At 41.6% G+C, this 14495-nt stretch overlaps 1 protein-coding gene across 1 annotated transcript; it reads right to left on the minus strand.

Moving 5' to 3' along the window:
- Positions 1–8729: 8729 nt before the first annotated feature.
- Positions 8730–9224, minus strand: LOC138909313 (uncharacterized). Its single transcript, XM_070200497.1, has one exon. It carries the CDS (start codon positions 9222–9224, stop codon positions 8730–8732), a length of 495 nt encoding a protein of 164 aa, XP_070056598.1.
- Positions 9225–14495: the final 5271 nt, after the last annotated feature.

The raw sequence follows: 14495 nt of genomic DNA on the forward strand, positions 1-14495 counted from the left end.
GCATAAAATAGAAGATTGCATCGCCCTCAGACAAGAAGTCATAAACATGTTATGACAAGGACACCTCAAAGAGCTTTTAAACGACAAGAGGAGAAAGAACTACACCAGAGGACGCGAACACCAAGGCATGCCGAAGCCGCCATCTCCAGCTCGTACTATCAATATGATCATTGGTGGCGGCGACGACGTCTCTATCAATGATGTGAAGTTTACCACATCTCACAAGCTCAAGCAGTCTATCACCCGCGAATGGTACGATGGACTCAAAGAAAGTATCATCTTCGATGAGTCGGATGCCGACGATTTGACATTTCCTCATAATGATGCCCTCGTTATTACTTTACGTATTTTAAATACCATGGTGGACGAGAAGTGGCACATGCATTATGCATCCCCAAGTCCTTACCCAAATGAGACTCGAGGATAAGATAGTGTTGTGTTATATCACGCTAACCGATTTTAATAATGTAGTTGAGTAGACATACGGGGAAATTAAACTCCCCGTCTTGGACGGCAGTGTGACTCTGGAGATGCCATTCCACATCATGGACCAGGCCACTGCGTACAACGCCATAGTGGGATGACCATGGATACATCCTATGAGATCCATCCCCTCCATCATACAACAAGAAGAACGCTATTACAACAAGAAAGCAAAGGTTCGGCCGCTTAAAGTCGGGGACTATGTGCTGAAAGCCAAAACTCAAGCGAGCAAAACCCACTGGGAAGGCAAGCTGGGAACAAACTGGGATGGTTCGTCCAAAATCATAGCTAAAGAAAACAAGGGCTTATTCCGACTAGATACAATAGAAGGAAAGCAACTATCAAACAATTGGAATACCAGCCACCTCAAATACTTCAACTTCTGAGAGAAAAAGTGTCCCCCAAGTCGTACTCTTTTTTCCTCACTTGAGTTTTGTCCAATTTGGGTTTTCTCAAAAAGGTTTTTAACGAGGCGGCGAAGGGAACACTTCTAGTCAAAGTACGCAAGGGAGGGACCGTTGTTATTCTTTCATTGATCGACTCCTCAATACTCTCCAAGTTAAACAATGAAGGGACTAGGTAGCCTAGGACTGGGACGGGAACATCAGCCAACACCCAAAATTTGTAACTTTCTCCAAGTATGTAACCAAAGAAACAATGTCAAAGTAACAAGAAACTTGCGTTTATCAGGACACCTTTTTCGTATTAAGGTTATAATCAACCTTGCTCGAACAACACTTACTGTCCCCCCGGTCGCAATTTAACGAAAGGTTATGTTCGCCTAAGATCGAATAAACACCTACCGGCTCCCGGCCGTAATTTAATGAAAGGTTATGTTCGACTAAGCTAGAACAAACACCTATTGTCCCTCGACCACGATTTAACGAAAAGGTATGTTTGACCTCGCTCGAACAAACACCTATCGTCCCTCGGTCGTGATTTAACGAAAGATTATATTCGACTAAGCTCGAACAAACAACTACCGGCCCTCGACAGCGATTTAACGAAAGGGTATGTTCAACCTCGCTCGAACAAACACCTATCCGCCCTCGGCCATGATTTAATGAAAGGGTATGTTCGACCTAGCTCGAACAAACACCTATCGGCCCTCGGCTGCGATTTAATGAAAGGGTATGTTCTACCTCGCTCGAACAAACACCTATCGACCTACGACCATATCTCAATGAAGAAAGACACACGACCCATATAAACAAGGGGCTGGCATGACCCATGAATATTCAGCTCTAAAATCACAGCCAGCTAAAAGACAACAACAATAAGAAGGACAAAAATCGAAACTAGCAAACAACAGAATTTAAAAACTTACAAGTACAAAAAATAAACCACAAGAACAGAAGAAGATGCAAGGAACAACTTTGATATTTCATACTTAAATTATTTACAAAATCTCGTGAAGACGTCAGCAAAAATACACAAAAAGTCAGAAAGAAGACTACTGGTCATCGCCATTACGGCCTTTAGTGCCCTCTCCAGATCGGTCTTCAACAACGTCACCATTTTGACCATAAATACCCTCACCATATCGATCCCCCCCGCTATAGCCACCTTCGCCCTGAGGATAAGAGGTGTCATACCAAGCGTTCTCCTCAAGTCAGTTTACACCCTCATCCCCATCCTCCTCATCGGCCTGAGGCGTAGCGGGATCATATCCACAAGCAACTCGAGCTTCACGAGCCTTAACGCGAGCATTTTCAAGGGCAACCTCATAAATGGAACCCGTCACATGCAAATCTCTAAATATATCTAACTGGGTCGTGGCATGAATCCATTCTTCATATAACTCTCGAGGTACATTAGGAAAATTTGGAATACGGGAAGAGGACAGTTGTGGAGTAATTGGGCCTTCTCGGACTCCAAAGCGGCCACTTGATCATGAAGAACGGAGTTATCTTTCTCCAGCTCTCCGATCCTCTCCTCGAGTCGATCTTCCTTAGGTCTCATTGTTGATTGATCGTACTCACACTCGGCTCGTAGAGTCCTATTCGCCAATTCAAGAATCTCCGTCTTCCTCCGAGCATCCAAATGATAGGACTTCGCCTTCTCGAGCTCTTTTTGCTTCTCGACAATCTCACTATTGATGGTCTCCAGCTGAAGTTGACACTCTTCTAACTCCCTCGCAACTCGATCACTTGAGCTTGAATGTTACTACAATGGGCCTCCACGCCCCTGGTGACCTCTAGCTTCTCGTCCCTACTCCTCGACATCCCCTCGAGGATGATACACTTCTCGATAGCCCACAACAGCTCATCATCCTTCTCTTTCAACTCGTCACGAAGGGCATGCATGTCGCCACCCTCACGAAAATGCATGCGAAGATCTCAATACTTGCCACGATACTCAAAGTACTATCCTTCAATTTTACAACGATGTATTTACGCTTATTCTCCCTCTAGGTGGTCTCGATCTCCAAGATTACCGTACGTAATCATAAAAAGGAAATAGAAAAAAGAAGTCATAACCAAGGACGCCCTGAAAATCAAAAAAGTGAGGTTGAAACACAAACACTCACCCTAAGAGCAAGGCTAGCAATACTCCTCGATAAAGCACCATCATCTATCTCTTTGGGGGTCTTACCCTCTATTTCAGAACAGAGAGGGCCGAGGGCAGGGACAACCTCCTCGGTGTTCACCAATAGGTAACGATCCATGGGGATCACGATAGTCCTCGTAGACCCCTCTACTCTTACCTCAAGTTGGGTAAGCCCCTCTTGTATCATCCTCAAGTAGTCCACATCAACGTTGGAACCTGATTAATCGCCCTCCTCAGCAATGCTTTTTCCCCTCTCAATGGCCGGCAAGGAGGTATCTGTAGTTGTTCGAGAGGTCGATGCTTCCTCTCATCGCGAAGTGTTAAGGACATCAGTAGCCGTCCCTTCTGTCTCCATCACTGCAAAAGGAAGAGACACATCCATATCGGCTCCTATCGACCTCGGAACCTCGGTACTCATCTCAATATCATGTCCCGCAAGAATGGTCGCCATCTCATGCAGCAAAAAGTCCCCTTCTGCCGCATCAATGGACCGGGTGACTCCGTCACCAACATCCACAGACCTACTCTTTTAAGGCAGGAGATATCCATCACTAGCCAAAGGTTCATCATCTTCGTCGATGAGAGAATATAGAGGAGAAGCAGAAGTCTCCACGACCGAAGCGGTCACAAATTCGGACGCAACGACAAGGGGAACTAGAACGAATATAGGATCAGTCGCGATCAAAACAAGGGCGAAAACTGAGGGCGTAGTGGCCTTACTCTTCCAGAATAAGGGTGTGGGAGCTTTCGACCTCCTCGTAGACCCCCTAGCCGAAGCTAAGGAAAAACATGAAAAGGGAAAATTAACATAGGAAAAAGAGAAAAGAAATCAAGACGCTGATGGTAAAAAGGAAATTACTAGTCGAAGGGAGAGCATGCCTGAATTTCTTGAAAAAACATGGCCATTCCCAAATCCCTACGATGTGAGGGAGGAGTCGCTTGACCCAGTCAGAAATATGAGCGTCCAAAGGAGGAAGCGAGGTCTTGGATGCAAAAGAAGAAGGCGAGAGGTCAAAATTTAGGACCGAACATGGGAGAGAAACCAAAGTACTTACGAATATAGTTCCAAGCCTCAGGAAAGTCGTTGAGATTGGCCACAACGTCCTCGGTTCTGACAAAAATAAAGTTAAACCAGAATTGATGACTGGCCTTGTTGTTCATTTTCACCACCAAGCATTTGTCCCCTCGGTGGCGAAGGTTAATCATCATTCCTCTATAAGAGCGAATAGATGAATTAAGTGTCGCAGTGTGAGTTCGACCTCGGCCAGCTCAGCAAACTTAATAAGCATATTTATAGCTTTATAGACATATGGCGCGAGCTGAGTAGGACAAATGTCGTAGTGACGACAGAACTCCTCTACCAACGGAAGAATGGGAAAAGAATAGCCTATTTGGAAGGGATAGGCGTAGAGGGCGCAATACCCAGGTTGGTGGACAACATAACTCCAGTAAATCGCCCAGGAAATCCGAAGCATTTGAAATGTGCGGCCCACATAGGGCCACGTTACTTGCTCGCCGCAACATACTTGACCTATGTAGTTCTCTTGATTAGCTCGGCCACCAATAACATGATCCGCTCATCGAACCCGTCCGCGAAGCCTGCCTCAATAAGCGTAAGAATAACTATATGGGTCAAAATCTATCTTTAGAATACTTAAGTCAAAATAGTATTAGTGGAACATTCCAAGCTGCCGCTTGTCGAAGTAATCTAAGAAACGTGAAAGAGTCAGCAAGGGCTGAAGCCGATGAGTCATCAAGGATCAAGGCCGAGGTCGAGCACCCTTGACAGAGTTATAACGACTAGTTTCTATATAGAACATAAAAAAATATATTCTAGTGGATATTCTCTGTACTTGTACTGTTAAAGTTTTTAGGAACATGTTCCCTATAAATATAAAGAGGCACAATGATAGGGAACATGTGATATTCATTTGTAAAATACACTTTGACTTTAAAAGAGAGAATCAGATCTTATTGCAAGCATACACAAACAATCTTTTTACTAAGATTCTTGTCTGCACTTTTCCTCTGGATCCGAGAATAACTCATATATTCAAAGAATTATCTATCACTCATCATTGTTAGAAGGAACATTCACTGATTTCATCCTTTCTTGGGTGACTCATCTATTCTATTTACATAAGTATCATTTATTGTTGTTCATCACTATTTAATGCTATATTAGTTCTTTTGACTTCTTAAATATTGATTGTGTGCCGCCGTTGCTATTGAAAATATGCATATCATTTATTGCACTTCCATGAATTTTATCTTTAGGTATTATTGTTAACTAAGATTAACCCTCCTTAGTATAAATTTAATTAGTTGAACCAAGATCTATATATTTTTTGGTCAAACAGATATCATCTCCTTGAATCGCCACTCAAAAGAGAGAAGTTCCCTTTCCCTTCTAGATTATGCACACGTAAGCTGAATTCTAAAGTTGATTACATTCATTATTATTAGATATTACACAAAGATACTCTTGAAGTGGAGCTTTGACATAACTGTTAAAGTTGGTGTCATTTGACAAGGAGGTCATGGGTTCGAGGTAAGGGTGGCAAGTGGGCCTGAGCCGATGTTAGTGGCCCGGTGTTAGTGGGCCTAGGCCGGTCTCGTGGGTCGGTCCTATGATTTAGGCCCGCCAGGACCAGGACCGGTCCCTTAGCGGGCCAAACGGTAACAACAGCTATTTTTTAATTTTTTTTTTTAAAAATATAGCCGTTGAGCTGTCAAAAATAGCCGTTGGCTATTTATAAAATAGTCATTTAACCCCCCCAACTTTGATTTAATCCCAATTTTTTTATAATTACACTTTTTTCCTATTTTCAACTATAAATACCCCATCATTCTTTCATTTTTTCTTACAAAATCATCAATCTATTACAATCTCTCTCTAATTTTCTTCTATAATTGCTACTATTGCTTACTTTATTGTTACAATTTGTGAAACAATTGTGAAGTTGGTGAATTGGTGTGTAGTTGGTATACTATATATATATATATATACACTATACTATATGTATATATATATATATATACACTATACTATATGTACATCTTATATAGCTTATATACTATACACTTAGTATATATATACTTTTTAGTAGTAACATGAAAGGACCAAAGTATGGTACTTTTTAAGATGTACGTATAGTATAGTATAGTATAGTATCGTATAATATAGTATAGTATAGTATATATATATATATATATATAAGTTATATTCGATAAAAGATGTATATATAGTATAGTACAGTGTATATATATATAAAAGTTATATTCGATATTAAATATTGAATATTAAAATTTAGGATGTTAAATAAAATTTAGGTTATAATTCTATAATAAAATTTACAAAGCATTGCCTTAGATATTTTTTTTAACATCATTTTGTCTCTAATATCTATTTAATTTATTTTTTAAATATATGTTGGGCCCACTTAGCCCGTTTAGCCCGTGGGCCGGGACCGTTTAGCCCGGGACCAAATGGTCCCGGTCCCTACAAAAAGACCGTTTAGTCCGGGACCGTTTGGCCCGTTTAATTTGGGACCGGCCGGGGACCGGGCCCGGGACCGTTTGGACCGGCCCACTTAGCCCATTTAGGTCCGGGACCGGCCCACTTGCCACCCCTAGTTCGAGCCGTGAAAATAACCTCTTGCAGAAATGTAGGGTAAGTTCTTCCTTCTTACTCCTTATGTACTTTTGTTTACCTCATCCATACTTTTTTACTTTTTCTGAAGTGTGGAAAAAACGGTGCCCTCTACTTCTACTATAACTAAAGGTGAACAACCGACATTGCAAGCAAATAGAAAGCCCCCGCCCGTTTGAGCCGAAAAACATATCGGCTGCATACAATAGACCCTTGTGGTCCGACCCTTCCCCGGACCCTGCGCATAATAGGAGCTTAGCAGAGCCGGCTTTTGGGCAAGGCAAGTAAAGCAAGCGCTTTAGGCCCCTAAAGTTTTGAGGCCCCATTTTTCACCGGTATTAGGTTTATGAATTAAATGTTTTTAATTAAAAAATGAGTATTTTAAAGTAAAAAGTACAATTATTTAATAAAAAGGAGAAGAAAACTTCAAAATTAATTTGAACAATTCAAAATGTATAAAGAGAATTTTTGGTTTTCTATTTTAGTGGTAAAAATTTGAGATCACTAGGTGATGAGAATATAATGAGACAATCGCCTAGATCGCAAAAATTCTTTTAAACATAATAGTCACTCAAATATTGATAGTTTAGATATATTTCTCGAATTAGTATTAAGAAAAGTAGTACAAGTAGACAATAATATTTTAATTGATATACTAAATCAAATAAAAAGATTTGATTCTTTTTCAAATGCATATATTACTTATAGAATACTATTAACAATTCCTATAACAATTGCATATGCAGAAAGAAGCTTTTAAAAATTAGAATTGATAAAATCTTACTTAAAATTTAAGAAATTCTCAAGAGAATATATATATATATATATATATATATATATATATATATATATATATATATATTTCATTTCAAAAAGTTAAGAAAATAAAGTTCAAATAAAATAGATATAAGTTTTTAAATAAATAAATATTTTGGGCCTCTTATCAAGGTTTGGCTTTAGGCCACCACCTTTGTTGAGCCGCCCCTGGAGCTTAGTGCATCAGACTGTCCTTTTACACCAGGATAATCTTGATGGCATAACTAATAGAGAGCTTAGCTTGCCCTACACTTCTAAATAATACGACTTCTATCACAAATCTTTTCTCGGATGAAGTAGATAGAATTTTATTACAAACAACACCCAGAGGATGCAACATGTTACAAAAATATGGGTTGGCTCCTTTACAAAACATAAGAAAAGGAGCCAATGAATCCCAAAACTGAATCAGAGCAGCAAAACAAATTATAAGACATTTAGCACTTCTATCACAATTCAGAACTGAAATACTGAAAATAAATAGATCAACTGAGAAGACATATGACAAATTAGTCCGTGACATTGCAGGCTAAAAATCATGTATATCAGACATATGAGAACTTCTATCAACAAGTAAAATGCAGTCAATCGCTGCATCTCATTTAAGACATTTTTTTGCTCTGGATTTATAGCTTGATGTCACGTCCTTAGTTGTTAATTAAGTACGCGTGCGGTACTTGAAAACTCGCTCACAATCTTGCACAACTTGCTCACGTTCTTGCTATGTCAAGTGAGCCTTACCACACTCAAGATCGTTAAGAGAATGGTAGAAAAAACACAAGAGAATCGTTAAAGGAAGCTTTGTATTAGAGACAACTTGAATTGTTTGCTTGGTGAAATACAAATGAATGGCCCCCTTTATATACTAGTCTCCTAGAGGATAGTATGTAAATATTAATTATTACACATGTCCTTAAAATATATAAGAGAAGGGCTTTCTCTAGAATTCTCTACAAGCCTAGAAGATTCCAAGGACTTTCCTAGCAAATCCATAGGCATCTAGGGTCTTCCAAAGGAAATGTCCATACTTCTCTAGAATCTTCTCACAAATACTAGCTTTTCTCCTATGTAAGCTTCCACATGGCATTAATATATGCTAAATGGTGCCTATGTGGCATAATGACATGATGGGTCATCACACTCTCCCCACCTAATGTTGGACGACCGCGGCGCAATGCTGCTGCATAAACTCTCAGATCTTATCTTTGAATTGCTGTAAGTCTTCATATCATTGCCATGTGGCCTCCTCCAGTAATTTCCCCTTCCAATGGACGAGGAACATAGCGGTGTCTTGTTGCCCTTGTTTTCGCCTAACCTGGTAATCCACGATGGCCTCAATCTCCCGATCATACGAGACGGTGATAGTAATAGGCGCTCGACTTGATTGTCCTCTACTTGGATCATCCTTCTCTTCATGATATGGCCTAAGCATGCTAGCATGGAAGACATGGCAGATCTTAAGATATGATGGCATGTCAAGCTTGTATGAGATCTTTCCTACCTTGGCGACGATATTAAATGGCCCATCATACTTGCGAATCAGATTCTGATGCATGCCCCGTAGTGCCTTGAATTGTCTTGGGTTAAACTTCACCATGACCATGTCCCCAACTCTATAGTTCATGGGATGCCGCTTACGGTCCGCAAACTTTTTCATCTTCTTAGCTGCCCTATCCAAGTAGGACTTAGCAGTGTCAAGTTGCTCATCCCATCCTTTGGCCATATGATAAGCCCCAAAATTCTTTCCCTCGAACGTGACTGGTAATGAATGTGAAGTTTATGACTGTTGGCCTGTGGTTAGTTCAAATGGTGTCTGCCCTGTGGACTCACTCCACTGCAAGTTATAAGAGAATTGGGCGATATCTAGGAGCCTTGCCCATTCTTTCTGATGCGTGCTTACATAATGCCTTAAGTAGCATTCTAGTAAGGCATTGACCCGTTCTGTTTGTCCATTCGTCTGTGGGTGGAAACTAGTGAAAAATGCAGTTACATGCCAAGTATGTCGAATAACTCTCTCCAAAGGTTTCCAGTAAAACAGGGGTTTCAATCACTGATAATATGTCTTGGTAAGCCCCAATACTTCACTACGTTCTTAGAGAATAGTTCGGAGGCTTCCTTGGCAGTGCAATATGGTGAGGCGGGCATGAAGGTGGCATATTTGAAAAATCTATCCACGACTACCATAATAGTACCATAACAATTGGATTTCGGTAGGCAAGTGATAAAGTCCATAGTCACGCTCTCCCATAGACGCTCTACAACTGGCAGTGGCTCCAAAAGTCCTCCATATATTTGTTGCTTAACCTTGTCCTATTGACAGACAAGACAAGTCTGCACATAACACTCTATGTCATTTTGCATGCGTGGCCAATAGTAGACTGACGCAACCAAGGCCCTAGTGCGACGTTGGCCTGGATGACCAACCCACATTATGTCTTGACTCTCCCTTATGACCTCTCGACCTGTGGTAAGCAGTAGGCCGTCTTCGACCCAAAAACGTCTTGTATTGCCTTGGTTGGCTAACTCGATAAGTTGTTTGGCTGTTGGATCATGTTGCATGCCTTCTTTTATAGTCTCACGAATGTCCCATCTTGTTGAGGTGATTGCAGCAAGCTCGGCTTTCCGGCTCAAGGCATCGGCTACAACGTTACCTTTGCCCGGCTTATACTCTAGCACATAATCAAATTCAGCTAAGAAATCCTGCCACTTAGCCTGTTTTGGTGTGAGCTTCTTCTGCATCTGAAAGTAGCTAGTAGCCACATTGTCAGTATTGACCACGAACCACGACCCGAGCAAATAATGTCGCCATGTACGAAGGCAATGCACAATGGAAGCCATTTCCTTCTCTTGCACCGTATAACGTCGCTCCGTCTCATTTAACTTGCGACTCTCAAATGATATGGGATGCTTATCCTGCATCAGGACACCCCCAATGGAAAAGTCTGAGGCATTTGTATGCACCTCAAATGTCTTGGAAAAGTCTGGTAGCGCCAAGACTGGCTCCTCTGTTACATCTGCTTTAAGGCCTTTAAATGCCTTTTGACAATGCTCCGTCCAAACCCATAGCTTGTTCTTCTTTAGCAACTCAATCAATGGTGCGGCCTTTCCTGAGTATCCACTGATGAACCAACGATAGTAGTTAACAATGCCAATGAAGGATCTCAACTCAGTTACCTTTATAGGTGCCTCCCACTCCTGGATAGCACGTACCTTAGCCTCGTCCATGCGTAGCTCGCCATTGCTACATGGCCTAAGAAGTGCACCTTTGATTGTGAAAACTCGCATTTCTCCCTCTTGATGTATAGCTCGTTCTCCCGCAAGACTTGGAAATCCTTCCTTATATGCTCTATGTGCTCCTCCAAGGTGTTGCTGTAAATGACTATGTCGTCTAGGTAGACTACCACAAACTGATCAAGGTAGGGATGGAAAATCTTGTTCATAAGGGTGAAAAATATGGCCGGTACATTGGTTAAGCCGAAGGGCATCACCAACTACTCAAAGGCTCCATATCGCGTCACACATGTTGTCTTCTGCTCATCCCCTTCTGCAATGTGAACCTGGTAGTAGACCTTGTGAAGATCCACCTTGGTAAAGTACTTGGCTTGCCCAAGTCTATCGAACAAGTCAACATTGAGCTAGATCGAATACTTATTCTTCATTGTGACCTTATTAAGTGCTCAGTAGTCTATGCACAAGCGTAGCGATCCATCCTTCTTCTTCTAGAACAATATTGGTGTGCCAAAAGGTGCCTTTGATGGGCGAATGTGACCAGCATCTAGTAACTCTTTCAATTATTTCTTGAGCTCCTCTAGCTCGGGCGGTGCCATACGATATGAGGCAAATGCGGATGGCTTAGCACCTAGCTCCAACTCAATCTTGTGATCCACCTCTCGCCTAGGTGGCAAGTGCTTAGGCAACTCATCGGGCATGACGTCTTTGTTTTCCTCAAGCAGCTTCTCTATGCAAGGCGGAAGTGTCTCTTGAAAACACTTGTCTTCCTCCAAACTTGTGATGGTTGCCACGAACGTCGGCTCCCACCTCTTGATCCCCTTGACAACCTGTATAGATGAGAGTTGTGCTTGGATCTGTCCGTGCGGCATAGTCACTGTAGGTACCATGCAAGCTCTTTCTCGCTCCATAACCAAGAGATGTTGGAGCTATGGGTCCATCAAAGTATGACAATATCTAAAGAACTCTTGCCCCAATATAATTTCAAAGATATCCATAGTAGTTACGATAAAGTTTGTCATACCTTTCCAAGTTTCCAATTTGACACCAACTCCATTAGCTACCCCACGAGCATTCTGTACCTCGACATTCACAGTCTTAACGCGAGAGTTGGTTAGAGCAAGCTTCAATTCTAGTCTCTTTGCGGCAGCCTTAGTCAAGAAATTATGAGTTGCTCTAGTATCCACCATTGCACGAGCAGGCTTGTTGTTGATAGTGAGATCCACGTACTGATTTCCATTCTCGGTAGGTTAGATAGATTGCTTCGTGATAACACTGCATAATCCGATCATACCTAACTGTGCAGTTCTCGAGCTCTCTCCTTGCGGTTGTTCCTTCCGTTCACGGACCATGGCGCTGAGGCTCTTTAGATCGGGATAATTCCTGAAGCTGTACGGCCCTCCGCATTTGTAATATCCCTTCTTCTTGGCCTGCGCCTTCTTCTCTGCCAGCGCCTTCTTCTCGGCGTAGCCCTAACGACCACTCGACATTTTGGAATCTTGAGTCTTGTAGTATTGTTGTTGTATCTCCTTGCCTTTGCCACAGTCTCTCCCACCTTTGACATTGTTAAACTTTGATTCTTTTCCTTTGACTTTGTTGTGCTTGTCATGCCTGAAATCCATCAATGATTCGGCCTCCACTATGGTTTGGTCTATACCTGCAACTTGCCAGCGTTGGAACTCTTGCTTATCCCAATTTTGCAACCCGTCCATGAAGTGGAACAACAAGTCATTATTGGTCAAGTTGGGGATTTGAAGCATAAGAGTAGTGAACTCCTTGACATAGACACGTATGCTCCATGTTTGCTTTAACTTCCTAAACTTGCGCCTTGCCTCGTACAAGACATTGTTTGGAAAGAATTATCGTTTGAACTCGGCTTTGAACTGATCCCACGTGCTAATAGTACATAGACCTTTATCCATGTCGGCCATCTTCCTTCTCCACCATAGCATGGCAGTCTCTGAGAAGTACAACACTGCAGTGCTGATCATGGCCTCGTCGTCCCTCACTTTGCCGTGCCTGAAGTAGTTCTCCAAGTGCCAGCAGAAGTTTTTCACTTCTTGTGCATCATGAACACCTTTGAACACCGGGGGTTTGGGAGTCTCGATCTTGGCCTCCCTCGTCACCACAACATTGTTGGCTGGCTCGGTCACGCCAGCACTAACATGCTCGTCGAGTGACTCTATCTTTGCCTTCATAGCATCAATAGTACTCAAAGCCTCCATGAGTCTGCACTCTAAGGCAGTGATGGTTTGCCTTAGTTCTATCTCGGTATGTGTACTTCTCTCCAAGTCATTTCGGATACTCTCAATCTCTTCATGAGTGTGCCCCTAAAAAACGCTAAGGGTGTCTTCCACCTTTCCCAAGCGTTGGCCAAAGATCTCCACGGTGTCCATCTCCGCGTTCATCAGTGAGACGTCCTCGGGCAGGACCTCCACTTCATCCTCGCTCGCCTCAGTGGCAGATGGTTCTTGAGATGTAAGCTCTTCGTTTGACACAACCTTAGGTGACACCTCCTTGCTCTTATTGGTGGCATTTCTCTTTTTGTTTCGACCACTCTTGCCAGCAACATCTTGGATGATGTTGGCTTGGGTGTTGGCAGCGTTCGCCATTCCCTTAGTTTCAACCTTTGCTCTGATATCACGTTGTCACGTCCGTAGTTGTTAACTAAGTACGCGTGCGGCACTTCACAACTCGCTCACGATCTTGCACAACTTGCTCACGTTCTTGCTATGCCAAGTTAGCCTTACCACACTCAAGATCGCTAAGAGAATGGTAGAAAGAACACAAGAGAATTGTTAAAGGAAGCTTTGTATTAGAGAGAACTTGACTTGTTTGGTTGGTGAAATACAAATGAATGGCCCCCTTTATATACTAGTCTCCTAGGGGCTAGTGTGTAAATATTAATTGTTACACAAGTCTTTAATATTTACAAGATAAGGGCGTTCTCTAGATTTCTCTACAAGCCTAGAAGATTCCAAGGACTTTCCTAGCAAATCCATAGGTATTTAGGGTCTTCCAAAGGAAATGTCCATACTTCTTTAGAATTTTTTCACAAATACTAGCTTTCCTCCTATGTAAACTTACACATGACATTAATATATGCCAAATGACGTCTATGTGGCATGAGACACGACAAATCATTACATTGAGCACCAAAGCATACAAGGAAATAGTTAGGCCCAAAAGCGAATTCGAGCAGTGGCTCTATTTTCTTTCTAGCAGTGGCTCTATTTTCTTTCTTTAGGAAATACAATATTCCTCTACTCTTCTCTTACCTAGGTACTAATCAAGCACAGTCCAAACTCAGCCCTATATTTAGTGTTAGAATTTCACCGGGTTCGGCCGTTGACAATAATATTACTGGCTTCGTCCTAATTTATATGATATTTTTTTTTTTAGTCTGTTTAAAAAAAAATAATATTTTTTAATATTTCGTAACAATTTAACTTAAATTTCTCATTTGATCCTTAATGTGATGACTTATAGCTACCGAATTTTCTATAACTTATTTTAAATCACAAGTTTTAATAGTCTTACGTTCATTCTTAAACTTCACAAATATATCATGCTGCAGTATTTCTTTTCCAAAATTCTTTTCCGTACTTTAATTATTTATTACTCTTTTGGATGAAAAGATTCGTAATTACAGTCTGACCCCTCCTGTAATAATCTATTTTCTCTCATTGGGGCACGTACCTCCTCTAATCAACATCACGAGACATTAACTGCTAGTAAAACAAGAATAACAATTAGGGAATAATAA

The sequence above is a fragment of the Nicotiana tomentosiformis genome, chromosome 4 (assembly GCF_000390325.3).
Source record: "Nicotiana tomentosiformis chromosome 4, ASM39032v3, whole genome shotgun sequence".
Lineage (NCBI taxonomy): Eukaryota > Viridiplantae > Streptophyta > Magnoliopsida > Solanales > Solanaceae > Nicotiana > Nicotiana tomentosiformis.

Coding starts and splice junctions, on each gene's coding strand:
- LOC138909313 (XM_070200497.1), bottom strand. CDS start 9,224: ATGGCCAAAGGATGGGATGAGCAACTTGACACTGCTAAGTCCTACTTG.